Genomic DNA, 19713 nt, shown 5'->3' with positions numbered 1-19713 from the left:
TGAGTGGGTGGAAGCATGCACATGCATTGTGACAGTGTATGCATAAATACTGTCACATGTAAGGTCAGAAGCAGAGTGACATGGAGAGAGCGAGTCACAAGTTGTTAGGACTCTAAATTGAAGTTTTGTTTTACCAAGGCCCTAGAAAACCAGAGCCACGTGAAGTCATGGCCCTTAACCACCACCTCGCCCACATACTGAGGGGAGAATTCAGATGCCTATTGCAGTCAGCCAGTCAGATTACTTCTTGCATACTCCCTGCCTCCACTCCATTTCACCCTGGAAGACCTCTCTGCTATGATTGAGGCTGAGATCTCTGAACGTAAGATCATTATATTTATCACTTTTCTACCCATACCACCCCCAAACGTGGCATTCCCAGGAGTTAGCACAAAGCTTAGTAGGTGCTCAATAAATGTTAATAGCCTGAATTAATGAATGAACAAATGTTGTTCTGGCCAGAGCTGCAGTATCTAAACCCTGAATAACTGCACTCAGCACTCACCCTGAAGATAGGACAAGCAATACAACTGACACTGTAAGAAAATGGTTCTTGTTTATACAGCTGCATCTTGATCTTTGGCTGATTTAAGCACAAAGAGAGCTCTTTCAGCTCAGAGAAAGGAGGTTTATGGTGTGTGGGAGAGCTAAGAACAATGGGCTCAATTGATAGACTGGAGATGCTCTTAGCTTCTGAGAGCCTGGAAACTCCATCTATAGATCAGTCCCAGAGGGCAGAGCCAAATAAGGGCAGATGGAGAACATGGCTTTCTTGGGAACTGGCTTTCTGCAGCTCTGAGGCAAAAATACATTCACTCTATAGCACCCTGAATCAACTCTTCAAAATATGGTGCTGTGTCCTTGTTTTGCCAGGGTCTAAAAATAAGTCTTTGTCATATTTTTATGGTTTTTGTCTTAAAGTCATCCAACTAGACTTGCTTGTGGAATATTAATTGTGGTGAAGCAGAAATCAGGAGATTAAATTGAAACTACTATTCGATTGGAGCTCCTTAACTGATGACTAACTTGTTGCCTCCAGGTAAAGTCGCCTTTATCTACAGTCATGCTCATTGCCAGATGCAACTATGGAACAATGAATCTGCAGCTAATTTTAAGGCCACTTTCTTTAGGCTGATCATTAGAGTGCTGTCCAAGAATGCCATATTCTAGCCTAGGGTTGTAAAAAGGATTAAATGCTATTTGGGGTAGTGAGTGGACTGGCCATTCAAGGTAGTAGGTGTCACTAATTTACTTTAATAGTGCCCTGCCACAGACTGTTTAAATTTACATTGTCCTTACCATATCTGCTCTACCCCTACCTTAAACCTTTTATCCAGTACTTTTCAGATAAAACTAAGCACTATTCATGTATGAACCACTGAACATCCAAACAATTGAAAGAGAAAGTAAGAATAACTTAATCCTCAACACACCAGGGCTGGGGCACCATTATCATATTAAAGAAGTAACCATATTTCAACCTGAATGAACAAAACACTCTGAAGCCCCACTTTTAGAAGAAAAAAAAAAAAAACAACCTTAAGACAGGTGTGTCCAAGCATATAGGCTTTTGCTCTATATATTTGACTAGAAGTTCTCATACATTAAGACCTGAACTCTACAAAAACAAACAAACAAAAAAAACAAAAAAGCCCACCTGAGTTCTAGTCCAAGCTCAGATATGTGCCTACTGGGTTTACTTAGACTCTGTTTCAAGCTATAAAAACAGTAGTGATTTATCTATTCTATATTTCAGAAAATTGTTGTGAGAATGACTTGGGTGACCTGAAAAATAAATGAGCTTCTTGAACACAGCACAATAAAGGTCTAATTATTCGAGTTTCTATTGTGGGGTTAAACAAAATAATTAATTCAAAGGACACGATGTTTGATTGAGAACATTCTTAATTTTATTTTTCTTTAATTTTATAAAATACATTTTGTAAGATAAGTTCCTAAAAGTTTATCCTTTATGTGTGTTAAATTGAAATTCTATATCAGAAATGAAGGAACACTTTCAGTTAACTCTCTTCATGTGTGTATATGTGTGTATGTATGCATGGGAGATTTTCAGGGAAGGGTTGGTTATTTGTTATGTTATTAAATCAAAACAAAACACAAGATATGGATTACTTCACTTTCCTTGATCTTGATTGGTTTCTCACAGAATCTTTTCCATCTCCTCCTTCTATGCAGCCTTGAAGCTTATCTTGTATACTGGTCTGAAGACAAATATTAAGTATATTTTTATAAATATCTTACATCTCCTTAAACGTTGCTGAAACCACTTTGGAGGAGGGAAAACAAAGTAGCTCTTTAAAACAAAAGAGCCATCTGCAGTAATATCCATAAAATCTTTCTTTCGATAAAGACCACTCAGCCTTTTCTTTTTTAACCCAAAGTTAACAAACACAGAAAGAGAAGCCTGAAACCTGGGAGATATTCAAGTTTCAAACTCTTTCCATATTTCCATTTCCATGGAGCCTGATGGCTAAGGCATTTGGTTATGTAATCTATACTAGAATAACCTGCACGTTAAACCTGACTCTTTATACACCAAGTTAACACTGCTAAATCAAATCACCCCCCACTAGCATAAAAAGAACAAATAAGTTATTCAAATTGAGGTTCAAATTCACCAAATCTGTTTCAACCAAGAGCAGAATAATTTGGAGAAAATCTAGTAGATGTATGGGACTAGCCAATTTTAAATATTATTTGCAATGTTTAATGTTCAATGTTCATCTGTTAAAGAATCATAATCAAAGAATCATTTCCTAGACCTTTCTGGTACAACCCAAAAAAAGTGATAAACAAATTGGAAAATGTGAAATATGCATCATTCTGAAACAAATCAAGATCTTCTAATTATCCTCTATGACTGAATGGATAATACCCCATGAAAAGAGCACCATTGTGAAGATATGACAGAGGCCAGAGTATACAACTAATCAACAGAAAAAAGACACGCTATCTGAAGAGTTAGCTATCCTGTGTCTACCAGAGGGCTAGCTCAGTTTACACCGTTAGCCACTAACAACTGCTGCTCCTTCGGTCAGTCTTTTTATTTCATATGAGCTAGGTTCTCTCTGTTCTCAGCTCATTAGAAACCAGAGGGTTGTCATGGTAGCTGTTATCAAGGAGAAGGGAGTGAGAAGATGCTGACAACACCTTGCCTCTCTTCTCTAATAAGGTGTAAGGCCAAGTGCCCCCTTGGGCTACACAGACACTACGCTCCCTTATGCTATAAGTAAGTTGGCTGAGTTAGGGCTTAAATAGTCCATCACCATCAGGGTCAGTGCTCTCTTTCTATGGGTGAAAGATCCTTGCTTTGACCCTTTTCTCCCAGCTTCAATAGGTAGATTTGGGCAAATGCTCCTATTGTTTTGACTGCATTTTTTTTCTTCTATCTTCAGTGGTAAGAGGGAGACAGAAGTAGGTTCTTTGTTTCGTACACCAAGGAGAATGTATTTGGCCCTAATAGGTGTCAAAGGGACCAGGTACATCCCTTCTCTCTACCTGAGTATCTTTATTTCCACTTTGTTTCCATCGGTGGAAGTGCCCTGTGAGAAGAAAACACTTCCTGGTCCTCAGGAGATGCTTGAAAATTGAATTACAGCCTCCATTTCTTTGTGACTTGCAGTTGGGGAGTCACCATCTGAAGAATTTCCCATTTCTAGCAGGAACCAGCTGTGAAGCAAAATGACTAAAAGAGGTACATAAGAGGGGAGAGTCCATAGAGAGACATTAATCACCACAAGACTCTCCTTTCTTGTTACACTCATCAAGTAAGAGGGCCAGTCAGTGGCAAAGGCAAAGAGTTAACATGGGAGATGAAGCATCGTAGGCTGTGTGGTTAGAGCCTTGCTATTAGAGAAAGGGAAATTTCTACAGGAGATCAGAACTTGGTGCCTCGGCCCATGAGTTTAAGGACGGCAAAGTTGTAAGTGGCAGCAATCATGAAGGTGAGCTGTAGGAACAGAAGAGAAAATGCAAGTGAGAGTAGAAAAGAAAGCTCTCCCTCCTCTAAAGCTTTTTGGGAATGAGGAAGGATAGAAATAAAAACAGTTAAATAAAGGAAAAACCCCTTATCTGTGAAAAGCAGCGTGTCTCAGGCTTTTGTCCTACATACTTGACTAGAAGTCTTCTCTGAGACATCTCCTTCTAATGGCTCAGGCCCAGAGAATCAACTCAACAAGGACTTTTTTGACCTATGTTAAGCCTGGCACTGGATTTTCCTCAATAAAGTGAACAATGCATGGGCTCTGCCATCATGCTATCCACATGTCTGAGTGATCTGGAGTCACAGGCTGCTTGCTGCAGACACACAGCCACAACATGCAGTACAATCCTCCCTGTTTAATCTATTACAGAATGAGGAACAACTCAAGTTTGTATAAAAGCCTCAGCAGTAGAAGCCAGGGGGTTTGCAAGCTCATCCTTGAACAGTCACTACTTATTTAATGACTACAGATAAATTCCTCACCCTTCAGTGCCCTAGGTTTTTAATCTGAACAATGAATGCACTCCATTGACACTGCACTGTAACACCATCAGCAGGACCTGGGGCATAGAATCACATTATAGTAATAACAGTTTTAATAATGTTAGAAGGTCCTCCCAGTATTTTTAGGAGAGTAACTAAATCCTTTGGAGAGTGCCCAAGGTGGATTCATATTTACAGCATATAGAATTCCAGGCTTTGGAAAATCATGTTTAGTAATGTATCAATGTTCTTGTCACTCATCTGACCAGGGTGTGTTGAGAATTAACTACAATTTATGATTGCAAAGTACTTGGAAATATTACATGCTCTGTAAATGCTAAATATCATTTCTGACTATTAATCTCTTACCTTATTTCCTCACACCACTTTGCTTGTTCCTGTCTAATTTCTGAAGTTTTTCAACTTTGGTAACCCAAAGTAGAAGTTCATAGTCTATACCTTTTTTGTCTCTTCCCAGGAGCTTCTCTCCAGCATTTCAAGGTTAGGAATCTATCTTTTTGCCTTTCAGCATGGCTGTACCCAAGCTATCCCAGGACCATTTATTTGCTTAGATCATTCAGACAACTCACCAGGGAAACCAGTGTGGCTGCAGCTCCCACAAATGCAGCAATAAACAGGTGGAAGGTCATTTGGAACTGCAAGAAAATGCAAAAGGGAGAAAAGTTTCTTGCAACCGCAAAAATATGTTCTTCTGTAAATCATGAATGCAGCTTTCCAAATATGTTAACATCTTTGTGCTAATTCTGCATCTATAACTAAATTGCCACTTCTTTGAGTATAGGCCTCCTGTTCTTTTTTTTTTAATTGTTAACATTTATTTTTGAGAGAGAGAGACAGAGACAGAGACAGAGACAGAGTGTGAGCAGGGGAGTGGGAGAGAGAGAGGGAGACACAGAATCTGAAGCAGGATTCAGGCTCTGAGCTGTCAACACAGAGCCCGATGCGGGGCTGGAACTCACGAGCTGTGAGATCATGACCTGAGCCGAAGTCAGACACTCAACCTACTGAGCCACCCAGGTGTCCCAGGTCTCCTGTTCTTTAATATACATCACAACACCTAGTCACATAGCATCCAGAGCACAGAATACTCATAAAATATTTTAATCAACTGGTTCCCGGCAGTTATATCCAGGATTCCAAAATTTAAAGTCACAAATTTTTTAACTTTTAAAGTTACTGCCATCTTCCTCAAGATTTACTTTTATTCCCCTGCCTCATTTGTATATGATATCTATTCCCAATACGGTGTTTGCCCTTTCAAATGTACTTTTTGTTTTTACTTTTCATTACAGATGGAAAGATTCCAAACTGAAAGTGTTTTGTAAAACCTATGAGTGTCTCTATGCACAAATCATCTTCTTGATAAGGTTTTTAACTAAAAGAATAAAATTTTTCATTTGGGGGTTTCATCAGTAAGCTCTTTCTTTTCCTAAAGCTACAAATTTCTCCTTTAAGGAAGTAAGTCTTGGAATGGAAAGCTTTCTATGCAGCTCTAGGGAAAATAGATGTTTTAAGAGCTACACTCAAAATCCAGCAAAGAGAAGTTGTGGTTTTTAAAATTGAAGGCCTTGTGTAGAAATTTGTATGGTACTAGCCAATTCCATTGTAAAATAACTCAAATGGCCCACTCACCTCAGCTGTTTTGCAGATGGACAGAAGGTTGGAGCCACACACCTTGCCAGGGAAGGCATTCCATGGTAGAACACCTGAATAAGACACACAAGGCAACCAGGGTGAGTTGTGGAGTTGTGGGGCTCCATGAAGATTTTCTTTCAGGGCCCTTCTATCCTTAATCATTCTGGCTGAAAAGTTGGGTCCTACTAACAATCACAATCCCTTTTTTTTTGTAAAGATTTGCCAAAGAAGAAGAAGAAGGTGAAGGAGGAGGAGGAGATGGAGGAGGAGGTGGGGGGAAGGGAGGAGAAGAGGAAGAAGGTGGTACTGAACAGTTGTGTAATCTGGTCTTTGTCTTTGAAATGTGCTGCTTCTGGGTTGGGAACAACAGTCAACCAGGCTAGAGCAGTGTGAACAGCCAAGAAAATTCCCACCACTTCCAAAAGAAGTTCCCTTTCAAGGGAAGAAGTCTCTACAATTTCAGTGGAGAAGGATTAAAAAACTAAGAGCCAGGCATCCATAATATTTTCCCCTATAATTACCATCCTCATTATTCTAAGTAAAGGACAAAATATATAGTGCTTTCACAGGGGGTAGGTAGGAAGACAAAGCACCCATATCCTAACTTACCATACATTCTGGCATCAGCACAGAGACTGCCTATACTGGCAGAGGTCTTGCTGGGGAAGGCAATAGATTGGCAGGTGGTCCAGGTGTTGAAGTAAATGTACACAGGCACAGCAGAGCAGGCAAACACCAGGAGCCACACAACGGTCAGGGCATAGGTGATGCCCACAAACTAAAACAATTGAAATGGGGTGGTTAGAAATCAGCATCAGCCTGGAGATGTTGAAACACAAACTAGGAGATCCTGGAATGGCATGTGCCAGATATGAAAGCAGATTCCAGAGATCTCCACCAAATGAAATTAGTAAGCAGGGCACCTCTGCCAACTGTCATTGGCAGTATCTACTAGAGAACTGGCCCCAAGTGTGTTGGAGGGTGGGGGAAATGGGTGGGGGTTGGAGTGAGGAGGATCCCTGGGTTAGAGAGGCTTCAGGAGATTTTTTGGCAGATAAGGTGTAAAGAAATCAAAACAGATCCTGAAAGAAAGTCGTGCCATTTCTCAAACCTTAGGCTGAGCTTAGAAAATGTTCCTCGTCATAAGACTTTTGATCCCTAGTCATTGAGCAAAGCCAATAGGAAATTTAAATATCAGATACAAAAACCTTTCTAAGCCAACTGCTGGCCACAGAAGACATCACTATAATCCATAGATAGTCAACCCCCAAAGGATCTTAACTCTAGAGATGGAAAACCAATGTGTATCTCAGTAGAAGCATGGATAGTCCTCAGACAAAGATGAAGCATTAAAAATGCAGATCTATGCTAGTTCCCTCTGGGACCTCCAACAGAGTAAAATCCCAGAATATTGTGAATTCCTCCTTGGAGTCAATTATTTTTTTTCCATGATCCACCCTCTCTCTCAGATCAAGCACCTGTATCTCAATCCCATGAGTAGCATCTTAGACTGTTAGGCAGTCATATCTAATCTTGTTGTGGTCCCCGCTAAGAGGAGAGTAAAGGAATACCAACAGATGTCTTAGAAATTGTCTGATTGTATGAAGTGTCCACAAAACTCATGCTTTTTCTTTCTTTCTTTCTTTTTTTCTTTTTTCTTTTTTTTTTTTTTTTGGATGAAAATTTCTAGGGAACTTTTGAAAGTTGAGGCTAAGCCAGCTGGGCACCACGTTCTTCCTGACCTTCTCGTTCGGCTGTAGCCATCACTTCCTCACTCAAAAGCCAAGCCCCTAGAGAGGGCTCAGCCTTGGGTGGGGATGAAGCCACAGACTCACGCCCAATTGTCCCCCACCCCTTGTTATTGCCACAAAATCCTGAGGATGATCACCTTGTCGGGATGTCCTAGCCATTTTCCCAAACAATGACACACCCGCTCCAAAGAATGAGCTTGATGTTGGCCTCTGGAACCCCTCCCCTTCTGGCCCCCTGTTACCGTTGCGCTCAGGCCCTTGCCGCAGATGGTGGTCTTGTAGTCGCCAAAGATCTGCCTGACTGCACCGGTGGTGTAGAAGCCCTCAGCCAGCAGGAGGGCCCCATAAAGGAAGAAGAAAGAGGCAGTTCCATAGATGACATACTGGAAGGCATGGATCCTGCATTAACATATAGACAAAACATACCAGGAAATCTTATTGAGGACCCAGTTAGGGCCCTTCTTGCAAAAGTGAGGTGGACACTTAAGTGGGCACCTAAACAAGGCTAGGGATTCTTTAGGAAAATCACTAGGTTCCTCCTCAACCTCTCCACCTTATCTTTATTGAAGTAAAGAAAGACAAAGAGTGTGGCCAATAGCACATGCTCCTCCACCCACCCCTTGCTTACCCTGTGACCTGAAGAACTAGGACTGTATTCTCCTTGGCCTGACCCTTCAGAGATATTCCTTCAGTAGGAGAAAGAAGAGACGAACTAGACCAAGAGGAGGATGGATGAAGGAACAGGGGCCTAATATGTTCTAGGAACAGGAAAGTCTTAGTACGGGGGCCTGAGCAGAATCAAATGGTATATCAAACCAAGAGCATCAGCCCCAATCTGTCCAGTCATTGGACCTTCCCTGAGTTCTCCATACCTATCACTATAGAGGCTCCAACTAAGTCAATGTTAAGCCTATGGGCAGAAGTTAGAACATGTGGGACAAAGCAAGTGTGGTGGGGGTGAAGGGGCAATGAGAAGTGGACTGGCCAGAAGACAACCCTCCCATTTCTGAATTTGACACTTCCCCCCATTTAGGACCTTAGATGAGGCATAGGTGAAATCTGCAAACAGAAGGAAGACTCAGAAATCCTGTCTGGCTCCACACTAATCCCCTACTAATCATTAAGGTACTGATGAGTCCTGTATGTCTCCAGGGAGAGACAGAAAGAGAGAAGGGTTCATGTAGGACAGGTACTTACACATTGATGAGATACTCATAGTCCTGGTAGTTTTTGGAGAAATAGGTCTCAATTAGCTTTTCTGTGCCAGTGAGTGCTTCATGTCCACAGCCACAGAACAGTGCCACCCCAAAGAAACACAATCCAGTGGCCAACAAGGAAGCAAAGGGGGCCCCTACAAGACATCTTGCACAGCACTCCAACAAGCCTGAGGAAGAAGAAGGGGAAAAGTCATGTATGTTCCCTGTGTATCTTGTGCCACTCATACTTCTTTGTCAGACAAGTCAAGGCCCATGCTCACATACACAGATGGAGTAGTCATCCCAGATTCCCAAAGCAGAAGAGTCTGAGCTTTAGGCTTCTGGAATGTGATATTGACCCCAAAACCATTACTTAGCTGTATTCTCTTTTTTTGGACTTTTTTTTTTAATTTTTAAATTTTATTTAAATCCAAGATAGCTAACATATAGTGTAATAATGATTTCAGAAGTAGAATTTTGTGATTCAGCACTTACATAAAAAACCCAGTGCTCATCACAAGTGCCCTCCTTAATGCCCATCACCCATTTGGCCCATCCCCCACCCAACACCCCTCCAGCAACTCTCAGTTTACTTGTGAAAATAAATCCTTACTTTTAATTCCTAGAATGTATGTGTTTGTTTGTTTGTTTGTTTGTTAATTAGTCATTGAAGGGGTGTCTGGGTGGCTCAGTCTGTTAAGCATCTGACTTCAGCCCAGGTCATGATCCCGCAGTTCACGAGTTCAAGCCCCATGTTAGGCTCTGTGCCGGCAGCTTGGATCCCAAAGCCTGCTTCAAATTCTGTGTCTCCCTCTCTCTCTTCCCTTCCCCCACTCGCACTCTGTCTCTCAAAAATAAATAAACATTTAAAAAATGTTTTAATAATAATTAGTCATTGAAGTAGCATGCTAGGGAGATTAGGCAATCATCCTCTCTTTTCTTATCATTCTGATTTGTTTGTTTTAGTCATTTATCAACTCTTATGGAGTACTTACTATTTGCCCAGTATTGTGCTGTTATGTGGGATGTGAAAACATAAGACATAGACTGTGCCATACGAGAGTCTTTTGTTTACTAAGGAATAATGAGCTAGGTAGATCTAATATTTTCAACTAACAATTTCAGACAGCCAAGGAAATGGTTACAGAAGGTAACTAAGAGTTCCAGGAAGGGATGGGTGCAAGCCAGAGATATTGGTATTGTCAGACAAGATTTGAGCCTTGGAGAGCATTCCAGGTGGGAGAAACTTTGGAAATTTCATGCTCCTTGATATTTCTGAATACTGTGTGTATTTGCTGCATGGAATGCTTGCTTCTTCATCATCTATAATGTTATGTGGAAAGCAGTCCAATGGGAAGGAGGAAATTGGCAGGGAGCAGGGGATAGTAATGGGAGGGTGACTATTGTTCACAGTAATAAAAATGCAAGCTTAATGATTTTTTAACACCTTGCATGACTGATTTGTCCCCCTATATTGCAGCTTGGCCAATGTCTGCACCCTCAGGCCTACACTGGAGTTCTGTCAAAACAGCTACAAAAAAACTCTAAACAAAGTCAGAAAAGCATGAAACATCTTTCTGGCATGACAAAAACACACCAAAGCCTGGGAACACAGGTGTCTGAAAGTGCTAAGAGTCCCTGAGATCCCAAGACCTGTTACCCCAGGCCCCATGCCAATGTTGCTGAGAAAGAGGAAAGGCACACAAGAAGTCATAGGCTCTGAGAACAGCTGTGCCCCAAGTACTAGCCCCATGTTCTAAGTGCCACATGGAGCAAAACTTAACAAATGTCAAGTAAATGGCTGACTAAATGAGGAAAGGATGGCTCCTTCTGGCCACTTGGCCATATCCCAAATCTATACCTATATCAATATCGATATCGATATCAATATAGATATAGATACACATACATATGCTATCTGGTTTTATACATCTATTCACATATCATACAATATATATGATATATGAATTATTTTGTATATATATCATATATATATATGGATTATATACAAATATACAGCTGATGTGGTGAGAAGCTGCTTTTGAAAAAGTACTTTGGAACTCCTTATAAAAAGAAAGCAAATTGTGTTAATTTCTACTTTTGAATTTTTATTCAAAGCTCACTTGTCCATACCATTGTAGCAAGGACTAGGGGAGTCCTTTGCCCAACCCTCTTAATACTAGTAGTTTCTTTTTAGCCCTATGTGCTTAAACATCTGTTGGTTTGCATGGCTGATGCAATGTGAACAGATTTTGAAGGACCAAATTATCTCTGATGGGAAAGTTGAGGTAAAGACATTTATCTCTGTTCTCAGAGCCACAGAATGAGTGAGTCCTATTACCCATCATCCCATAAAATGACAACCCTTCCTTGGTCCTCAAAGAGCCTCTTCCTCAAAGATTCTGGTATGTGACACCAGAGATGAGGCTCAGGAGCTTCAGAAGCAAGCAGAGTAAGTAGCTAACATTTGAGGCAGAACTGAATTTTCATCCTTTCCCAAAAACTGAAGAATGACTTTCAGAAAATTTGGCCTCTATGAAAAGCAATCAATTTGTAGCTGTGCTGCTATAAATGGAGGCAGAGTTTACTTAGTACGAACTTTGCAATAATGTTTGGGAAGAGTGTTTCATCAGAGCTGGCCCATGGTGTGTGTGTGTGTGTGTGCGTGTGTGTGTGTGTGTACGTGCATGTGCACGCATGCATGCATGCATGCAAATGTGCACATGCACACATGTATATACCAGAAAGAAAGACACAGCAGATGAAATTGATCATTGTTAGAAAAATTGATCTTCCTCTTTCTCAACAGGTTAAGATACTAGATGCATCCTGTAAGTCAATAAAAGGAGCTTGGAAATAAACAGTGTTTTCCTACTCTGTCTATCCAACTCTTTCCCACCCCCAAACTCTTAGACTCTTCTAGTAAAGAAGGTCTCTGAAGCCTGAGGATGGGGGGAGGGGAAGGTCAGTGACCCCACTGTTTCCTCTCTCCCCAGCACAGGGTCAGGGCTTGGACAGAGCCCTCCATAGCTCCTTTGGACAAAGAAGCCTTGTTTTTCCCTGAGATCTCAGGAACCTCATTGGTATTCTGCAGGGGCCTGCAGGCCTGGGGGTGGGGAAGGGGATCAGACCCAGGGAAGAATGGCAGAACTGTTTATTTAGCCCAGAGTAAGGACAGCCATCCACCCTAGCAAGTGACTGTCCTGTGCCACCCACTCACCCAGCTTTTTCACCCTGGAAAAAGCTAAACAGTCCAGGTGTGATTAGGGATGAAAGAATTTGAACTCTTGCTAGCCAAACAGGGAATCCACTCTAATTTTTAGTTAATATCCCCACCAGGGTTGTAAAGATAAGGAAAAATCCTCTTTAGTGAATCAAATCCCTTGATAATCATCCAAAAATAACCAGAGTGTCTTATGGAATATCTTCACTGAATGATAAAGGACTAAGCTTTGGAAGCAACTCTGGATCATCAACTGATACACTTTTTTTTTTTTACATACATTTTTCCTCTGTTCTCTTAGACCTCAAATAACTTAGCACCCCTTTTCTGTTCCTCTGACATTCAAAGCAAGGGTCAAGAGGGACATAGGTTTTAATGAATCTTTAATGTGGAGTTGGAAATAAATGGTCCCAGATAAATATATCACTCTGGAGCTCTACATAGTTAAACTATATCAGCATACACATTACATGTCAATTTCTTTGTAATCAAAATGAAATGTTGATTCTGATGCCATTTAAGTTCAGCAGAAAGGAAGAATCTCATTCAATCCGTCCAAGCAAAAAATCAACTTTTGGATTCCGAAGGGGAAAAACTCAGAACGCAAAAAAAAAAAAAATGTGTCTTCATCATAGTAGTTGACAATCATAACGTTCTGAGAAAGTTCCACTGGGTTCACTTTGATTTTTTACAGCCCAAGAAATATCCTTGGGAATGTGTGAAGCCACAAGCTCTACATTTCAGTACCTTTCATGGTTGAAAGGGTATTGGTTTAATTTAGGAAGGCTATAACGGATTCTGGAGAAGTTCTTTGGCTCTCTCAAGAGACATGCTCATGTTTCCAGGCTAAAGACAGACTTTCACATGGTATAATTGACATAAAAGAACTGTATAGTAATAACATTACCCAGTGCAACTCAATTGGATTAAATTGCCTGACTTTGGTGATAAGTTATAGAGAAAAATAAATACCTTTCCCAGTGTTTTCCTTTCATTTCTTTTGATGTGGATTCAGTACAATTATTAAGCATATATGCAGTAAGCTAGGCACTGTGAGAAACAAATGGGAATTATAAAGCCTTGTCCCTTTCTTCAATGACATTTCAATCTTGGGGAGAACAAACTTGTGTCTGTGAATCAAAGACCAAAGCTACCTATAACCTAGTGTTAAAATGTATACGACCAAGTGCTCTGGGCAAAATGTAAGCAAAAGGTAAATACTCATTGTTGGCTAGATTTATCTGCAAACTTCCAAAATGAGTCCAATCAATCTGTGATTGAACTTCAAACCCTTCTCACCAATGCTTTTCAGAGGAATCTAACAAAGATCATCAGGACCATTGTTACTCTTATCCAGATCCATGTCCATCCAAAGGATTGTGTTGATCCTGATGCTGTCTCTTTAAGCAGGAGCCAAGAGCTCCCAAGCCCTCTCTCCTTTCCTATGCCCTGGGAATGCCTCAAAGACCAGCTCCACGATGGAAATTCAGTGTGAATCTGGGAACTCATCAAAGGGAAGAGAGTAGGGGCTTTCATCGAAAGAGATGGTAGAAAGAGACCAATTGTGCCTTGCACAATTCTCAGCCTGTCCCTTGAATCCAGCTGACAAAGGGAAAGATAGAAGAACCCTATACAATAGAGTTAAACAACAGGCAGGCTCATTGAGCAAAAAACTGGCCCCATCTCCCTAAGTCTCTAATCTGCACTACACTCTTACCCTCCTCCCAGAACCCACCCCTAACCTCACTCCATGAACAGAGGCCTCCTTGACTGGGGCCTATAATTGTTGACAGGGCCAAGATGCTAGAGCAGCCGTGACTGGTACCAGGGATGGATGAGGATCAGTGGGTGGGTTCTAGGAGTAAAACAACAATCATCAGGAGGTGCCAGAGACAAAGACTTTTGCTTCTGGCCTTATCCTGGTCAGACAAAGCCCTGCCTATAATCTCGTCTTCCCTACATGAACTCAGCACCTATACCACATTCAAGTGCTGAAAGGGTCCCTGCAGCCACTGGAGCATGGGAATTCAATCCTGCTGGATAGTCGAGTTATATGGATAAAGTTAAATAAAAAAGAATTTCAGCCTCTTCTTTGGACAGAAATTATATTATTATTACCATAACAACAGCATTTGAGCCAACTTGTTTCCTATACTCCCTACTCCTCCCCAAACACACACACACACACACACACACACGTGACAATTTATGCCCAAACATACGGAGGTTGGAATAGAACCTTGATTGTTAAACTCTGTCCCTGATACATTTTCTTCATTTTGCCCACTTATGCAGAAGTGAAAAAGTACCCGGCAATAAGCTAAGGAGATAACATTTTCTATACCTTATTCCTTATGTCAGTCTCTCACCATTTTTTGCCTCTCTCCTTGGTTGCAGTGTAAAGCTGATCTGGGGAATGTTGTTCTCCTACTTTAGATATCACTCTTTTCCAGATCCCTGCCTAGCAGAGAGCTCAGAGGCAAGTGCAGATCTGAGATATCACCCTTAGGACCATTTTCAAATAGCCAAGGAGGAATTAATCAATCGATACTTGTTGAACTTTTGAGGTAAGTTTGACACTGGATAGGCCTTAACAGTGGGAAAGAAAAGGAAACCTGCTCTGTTTGCATTCCAGACTGATGTGACTATTCTTGACCGTATCGCTGCCCTGACTTCATCTTCTCTGGATCTGAAGTTCTGTAGGCAAGGATGGCATGTCTACAGTTGCTTTCTTTCAAGACCAAGAACTATACCATGAGGATGGTTTTCATGGTTTCAAGATAATACACAAAAAGGCAACAGGGAAAAAGATGCCACTGGCTGGGTGCCAGTGCCTTGATGGGTTTAGACACTATATGTCTCCCACCCATCTCCCAGAGGGTTCTTAGGCCTTATTACTACTCACATAACTTTGAAAGATTAGTTCTAGTTGTCAGGCTGTTGAGTAAACTTCTGGCTTTCATAGTGCAGAACCAGGGCAAAGGCTCCTCCAAGCAGAGCAGGCCTTTCAGTCTGCCTAACTCTCCAAGATCTCCTCTGGCTCTGCAAAGCTAAGGTGAGAAATGGGGTGGGGAAGGCTGTCCATGATCATTTTAGTCAATGTCTCTAGGAAGATTGAGTGTGCGGTTTTGGATCTGGTTTCTTTTTAGCTCTTGGCAGTCTTGTGGCATTCTTGCCATCCTGGTGGGATTCAGTTTGTATTCAGGAATTCTGTAAAACTGGACCCCTCCTCTGCTTCCACACTTCTTGTCTGAGCTACCCTCACTTAGTCTGCACCAGCCAAAACTATACTTACTGCTCGGCAAAGAGCCACCTTTGGAGGGAAGCATCACAGTCTGGTTACCAAGGTAACAGCCACTGTTCTCAGACAACAGGCTTGCAGGAACCAATGTTTTGCTGTTCAGAAATGGCATTGTGTTACTGAGCAGGGAACAATCAGCTACTGCTCTTTAGCTCTTTTCTGTTTCCATTGTTATCCCAAAGACTCATTTGGAACATTCCCCTCCCAAGTCGGGAAAAGGTTTAAAGAACTGTCATTTCCCCCATAAGCCTTTTGTATAGAGAATACTGAATTCAGTCTTCTTCTTTGTTTCCCATCCTATAGGATTCTATCTGGTCAACGTAGTGAGCTCCCTGTTTCTGGAGGTGATTAAACAGAGATGGTCTATTATTTATAAAGTACTTGAGATACTTTGTTATTGAATAATTGGAAACTCAATGGCTACTCTGTTATGTGCACCTGGCCCAAGAATTGCCCACCCCCAGGATCTGGGATCCAATACACAACCTCAACTTTGCCCTTATCTGTGGCAATTTCCCCTGGAGGAAATCATCCAACCTCCATGATATAGGAAACTGTCCCTGTGGTCACCTCATTTGTTCCTGCCTTTTCCTCAGGGCTTTCATCCTCTGAGGAAGTAATATTTAGCATCATTCTTTACTCCCTTTCCATTTTTTAATTCACAACCTACCCAATCAGCTGCCCTGACATTATGTAGCGTTCCTGATATTACCAAGGGTAGGAACTGAGTTTCTCCAACATTCACCTCTCATCTGGCTACACTCAGTTGGTCAAATTATTCTTACCCAAGTGCACAAAGTGTACACAAAAAAAGTCCAAACCACTTTGGAAAGAGTTAAGAGTCAGCTTATACATGCATTATTTTATAATAAATGGTATTAACATTATTTACAATTGTTATAGAGCTTTCCCATTTTCAAAGGATATCCACAACATTAGTACTTAATTTTCACAACCCTGCAAGTAGACAAAGCAGTTATTGTTATCCCCATTTTCCAGAATATGAAGTGATAATTCACAGTGGCCAACCCAAGGTCATGAAGTTCATAAGTGGCAGATATGGGATTCAAACCTGGTTGATTCTAGCCCTGCCCTCTTAATTATCCATGTTGAATACATGCTTCAAAAAGCTCTCTCAGGATGAAACAACCTAAAGGCTGACACCAGCTTAATATAATTGAAAACCGTTTTCTATGGATGTTCCTATAGTCTTCTGGGTACTATATTTGATGGTGAATACATACAATAATTGATTCTCGTTTCATTTAGAATGTATTCAAGCTGCTACTGTTCTTTTGCCAAATGTGAGTGAGCAATGTCTACACATCTCTGTGACATCCTGTGTGGACAAAGACCTTCATGCTCTGTACACCCTGCTCTAAGTAGACACTATGAAAGACGAGATAGCTTCTCTCTTTGTTCATGGAACTTGGAGAAGCCCTTAGTACTCAACCAAGTCAGCAAGATCCGTAAGGTCCCAGTAGCCTTCTTGTCATAGAAGCATAGGAGGGATTTAGAGTCTGAATCATGCCCTCAGAAAGGCTAAGTCTATGATATTAGTTAGATATGATCACCCATATATGTACACGTGCACACACACACACACACACATACCCTACCCATATCCATTGAGGCCTTTATTTTCATTTCCTGAACCAGAGATTGGCCTTCTCAGCCATAGCCAAGCCTGAGTTCCATCTTGCTCAACTCCCCAATTTCCTTCTGATGTCAAACGGGGTCCAAATTTCATATCAAGCAAGCAGTCATTTTATACATCTGAAGGCTAGCCAACACTCAGTTGTCACCAGAAGAACCAGGGATGTCAGCTGACCCAGTCATTACCAGGGCCTAGGAACCAGGGAAAAGAGAAGGTAGAGGGAAGTGAGGGGGTAAGAGGACACATGACCATATCCAACCCTCTGGGCACTCTCTCCAAGGACCTGTGGTACCCTCCACGTGCTGCTGGAGTTCTTGGGCAATAAAGCATCATTCTCAGTACAGCAGAAAAGGAGTTAACCGAATTGAGTGCTAAGGAATTAAAGACAACAAGTGCCAAAACACAGCTTATTGAAACCATTGGAAACCCCGAACCTTAAAGTTGGAAATTGTCTTGCAAATTTCTGTGCCTGCTTGAATCTTCCATGCTAAAATTTTTGAAACTCACCCATGTCTTTGGAACTCTGACTCCAAATTGTAGCCGGCTGGCTAGTCTGCTTTGCGGCTGACTTTGTTCAGCTGGAAGGATCCTGGTCTCTCCAGTCTCCTTCTTCGGTCCTTTACTTTTTTCTGAGTATCTTTGTCCTCTTCTCCTGCAATGAAAAGGGCTTTCTGATTGACAGCCAACCCCCTTAAAGAGACAGGCCCCGCTTTCCTCCTCCTCTCCTCCTCCCCTTCTCCTCCCCTTGTCCCCACCTCCTTAGGGATACTCCCTTCTCTAAGAACTCCATCTTCTCTTTCTGCCTTTCACTACCAATTGTTTCATTTTCTGTTTTTCAGTTTTTCTCTAAGCCTTGTCTGTGAGGAATTTCACTTTGATGCAGAGCATCTGGAATGTGGTTTGGGGGTAGAAACAAAAAGAGGTCCTAGGAACCTCCAAGTGATGCTTGGGTCTATTTGGTGTGGGATGTTGCAGTCCAAGTGTCAGAAGCCATAGAAGCTGTAACCATGGCCAGGGGCTCAGGGTCAGAAACCTAGATGTTATTCCCAGAGTACTTCCAACTCTGCCCCAACTCCACCCCTCACTCTTAGCTGCTCTTGGCCCTGTCTACCTTTCCCCTCCCACCCAACTCCTTAGCAAATAAGCATTCGTCCTCTACCCAGCTCTAAGAAACATAATAGAGAAGAAAATTTTGTCTTTTAAAATAATTTCTTCCAAATCCTTCTTGGTTTCAACTAAATGAGGACAAAACACAAGCTGTTGATTCCACGAACAGATTTTGACCAAGCTGGGGGAAGCTACAATTGTAATGATTTTATAGAAAGGATAACAGAGAGCCAGAGAGGTGACAAGACCTATGCAAATTCACAGAATAAGGTAAAGAGAAGGTCAGAGTTAGGGGTATGGGTGATTTCCAAGGAGGGTAATTGACTTTGAGACAAATCACTAACATGATCTGGGGATCAGGTTGTCAATATCCAATCCTGAGACTGTAGTGTCATCAAAGAGCTAAGGCCAGGCTGGTGAGAGGCAAAGGGTGAGCTGGGGTGAAGCAGTGGCTGCCAATGAAGGTAGAGAGAAGGGGAAAGGAAATATAGTCCTTGCCTCAGAGAAAAAACACTAAGAAAAAAATGGCCAAGCAACAAAAACAGGGGAACAATATATGAAAAATGGCCAAGCAACAAAAACAGGGGAACAATATATGAAACCTACCTTACCAATAATACTTATTTCTAAAGATTGTGAAGGTATTTGAGGGCCCATTGTTAGGTGGGATTAGTCTGGGAAGGTTTTCTAGAAAAGGTGGATCTTAACTTAGTCTCCTTGTTAGTGCTCTCTTTCCCTTCAGGGGCCTCAGAGTCACCACTGTGTTGACCTTGAGGCCCACATTCTCCCATGGATGACCTATGAAGAAACTGGTTGGCATGTAACTGAAGGAATACTTATTAGAAGACTCCAGGAAAGAAGGTATGACCCACACACAAAAAACCCAAATTTTTCCTAGAGCTTTGCCTTGGGGATAGAGAGGAGAAGAAAGAGGTACTGAACAGAGCTTAGAATCTTCCTGTGGGGAGGAGAATGGCAAGATTGTATCTTACAGTTTTTTCTTTGTGCTGTGACCTTGGACACATTCTGGCTTGAGCTCTGATGTTAGGTGAATCTTCTGCAGATGTCCCTGTGGATTCACCCAGGTCCTCAATCTTACAGTATTTGAGACTTGTCCAGAGTCCTATAGCTCTAGATCCTTTGCTCTTATACCAGCCCCAAAGAGACAGGATCTCTGGAAATGCTGCCCTTTTTGCAGAGCTGTATAGGAGCTTCATAGAGCAGACCATGAGACTGATGGCAGAAGTTTCCAGGACCCCTGACCTTGCTGACCCTGCTCTCCAGCCATAGATTCTACCTCCTGAGGAAGCTGGGTTGTAGGATTGTGCCAACAATT

General features: G+C 41.7%; 1 protein-coding gene across 1 annotated transcript; it reads right to left on the bottom strand.

Annotated features, from left to right (window-relative positions):
• Nucleotides 1-1957: 1957 nt before the first annotated feature.
• Nucleotides 1958-17914, bottom strand: PLP1 (proteolipid protein 1). The gene is made up of 7 exons (XM_047843856.1): nt 17778-17914; nt 9091-9277; nt 8136-8292; nt 6752-6920; nt 6140-6213; nt 5077-5142; nt 1958-3970 (listed from the first exon to the last, which is right to left on the bottom strand). The coding sequence occupies exons 1-7, from the start codon at nt 17779-17781 to the stop codon at nt 3899-3901; spliced, it is 729 nt and encodes a 242-aa protein (XP_047699812.1). The 5' UTR covers nt 17782-17914; the 3' UTR covers nt 1958-3898.
• Between the last annotated feature and the right edge of the window lie 1799 nt (nt 17915-19713).

This window comes from Prionailurus viverrinus, chromosome X, assembly GCF_022837055.1.
Source record: "Prionailurus viverrinus isolate Anna chromosome X, UM_Priviv_1.0, whole genome shotgun sequence".
Classification (NCBI taxonomy): Eukaryota; Metazoa; Chordata; class Mammalia; order Carnivora; family Felidae; genus Prionailurus; species Prionailurus viverrinus.
Note: the sequence above shows the minus strand (reverse complement) of the source record. Positions and strands in the feature narration are given on the sequence as shown.

Excerpts from the sequence above, each read along its gene's own strand:
- PLP1 (XM_047843856.1), bottom strand. Across the intron at positions 5,143-6,139 it reads CCATCTGCAAAACAGCTGAG|TTCCAAATGACCTTCCACCT; the intron begins GTGAGTGGGCCA and ends ATTTTCTTGCAG. Across the intron at positions 3,971-5,076 it reads CAGCCACACTGGTTTCCCTG|CTCACCTTCATGATTGCTGC; the intron begins GTGAGTTGTCTG and ends CTGTTCCTACAG.